This window comes from Condylura cristata, unplaced genomic scaffold (genome assembly GCF_000260355.1).
Source record: "Condylura cristata isolate star-nosed mole 26May11 unplaced genomic scaffold, ConCri1.0 scaffold00042, whole genome shotgun sequence".
NCBI classification, from domain to species: Eukaryota; Metazoa; Chordata; class Mammalia; order Eulipotyphla; family Talpidae; genus Condylura; species Condylura cristata.
Genome location: NW_004567143.1, coordinates 27,204 through 29,245, shown reverse-complemented (window position 1 = coordinate 29,245; position 2,042 = coordinate 27,204). Strand labels below are relative to the sequence as shown.

At 60.2% G+C, this 2,042-nt stretch overlaps 1 gene segment (V, D, J or C); it reads right to left on the bottom strand.

The window, feature by feature from the left end:
* The window catches only part of LOC101622854, a 14,967-nt gene that overhangs the window by 856 nt on the left and 12,069 nt on the right, over positions 1-2,042 (bottom strand). The window contains 1 exon segment of the V gene segment in view: positions 241-465. Within this exon segment, the coding sequence occupies positions 241-465 (225 nt within the window).

Below are 2,042 nucleotides of genomic sequence, written 5' to 3'. Positions count from 1 at the left end.
GCTCCCAGGTCTGCCTGAGGGCCCCTGGTGTTGGCTGAGGTGCCCCAATGCAGGCTGAGGAGCCCTGAGGCAGGCTGAGGCGCCCCAATGCAGGCTGAGGCACCCTAGTGGCCCTGAAGCAGCTGCACCTGGAGGAAGAGGCCAGTTCTTGTGTAGACAGGCGGCTTCCCTGAGTCACTGTGTCTACACTGCTGGCGCAGAGATACAGGGCGCTCTGGCCTCTCTGGGGAGAGGCCAGACTGAGCAGGAAGGCCGGCTTCTGGTCCCGAGAGGCGTTGTAGCCCTCAGACAACTCCACCTTCTGAACGTTCTTGCTGACGGATGAGTAGAAGAGGCGCCCCAGGTCCTGGCGGTACCAGAACATGGCATCGTGGTTCAAATTCTGTTCGCACTGCAGGGTCACAGCCAGTCCTTCTTTTTGCAGCAGGTATTTGGGGGTCTGAGTGATGCCACCCAACACCAGGCCTGTGGGAGAGAGGGGAGCTGGGTGCCCGCGGGGCGCAGCTGGGGTCAGGAGCTGGCCCCCGGGACAGGACTCACCTGCTCAGAGGAGGCCGAGGGCCACCCAGCAGATCCCCTGCTTGCCCATAGGGATGGCGCCTGCTTGTAGCTCCCAGCGCTTTCTGGAGGACCAGGGAGGGAGGGAGGGAAGGAGGGAGGGAGAGCCCAGGATGCCCTGGCTGATGCAGTGGTTTGTCAGAGGCGGAGGGATGAGGTGGAGACGGAACATCTCGAGTGGGCTCTGACTGTCCAGCGGGGAGAGAGACGGTCACGCTCCTCCCCTGCCTCCCCGGGCTGGGCCCCTGAGCCCAGAGCTTGGGGTGACCCTGGGCCCCCCTGAGCATGCACACCCAGCTCCTCCTCTGCTCCTGCTGGTCACAGGAGACCTGGCTTAGACTTAAGCCTTAGCTGTCTAGGTAGGGACCCTGGGCCCTGCAGGGCAGAATTGGGGCCCGGTTGTGGCCGGCACCCACCGCCTCACAGCACCGCCTGCCCCAACCCCCCAGGCAGGGCTGGCCCATCCCCTCAGTCTCCTCCTCCCTGGCTCTCCCTCCTCCCAGCCCCTCCTCCAGGGGCCATTCGAGTCTTCTTCCCTTGGTGTCTGAATTTTTTCATCATTTGTGGTTCCTGTTCCTTTCCTTTGACTCCTTTTCTTCCTCTCTCCCACTTCCTCCAGACTGCCCTTCGAGGGTTCCAGAATCCCTGACACTGGAGCACTGGCTCCCATGTTTCCATACCTGCTGGGAGATCAGACTCACCTTTCCTCTACCTGCCGGTGACTGTGTGGGGGGACAGGCGGGCAGGGATCCTCAGAGTTCAGGGGGGCTCTATGCTGGGATCCTCAGAGTCCAGGGGGGACTCCTCTGTCCCCCTTCAGTGTCCAGGGGCTCACCTCCTGCTGGGCAGGAGGGCGGGAGCAGAGCCAGGAAATAGCGCAGAGAGTAAGAGCAGAAGGCACAGCAGGGCAAGAGCCAAGGGCTTGGGGTTGCTGGTCCCTGCGAGAGTCTCCTGCTTCGGGCCTGGGGACTCTGATTGGCCCCAGCCCAATGAAATGAACTGTTTTCTGGTGCCCGGTATTGTGGAGTGTGGGAAATAGTGCAAAGTCAATCACTGAGATATAAAAGGGGGGGCGACAGGGAGTTAGGCCACTGACTTCGCCTGGAACTGTGCTGTGTGTGTTCTCGCCCCCTCTCTCCCTCTCTCCCTCTCTCATACCGCACAGCTGTCTCAGCACAGGGCTGTGGTCTGTCCCCACATCCTCCCTGGTCTCCAGGGGCCGCAGAGGGCTGTGAGTTCTTGTCGGGGTTCCTGTTCCTGGCCCAGCTCTGTGTCACTCACAGCACACAGGTAGAAGCCGCTGTCATTAGTCCTCACACTCTTCACTGTCAGACTTGAAAAGGTGGTGCTGTTATGGATGATGGGAAACTTTTCTTGATTAAAACCTTCCTCATAGGTAGGTTTCACCGCCAAATTAGAAGTCACCATCAGTATGAGGCTCTGATTCGGGAACTGTTTATACCAGAACATAACTGTGCCCTGAA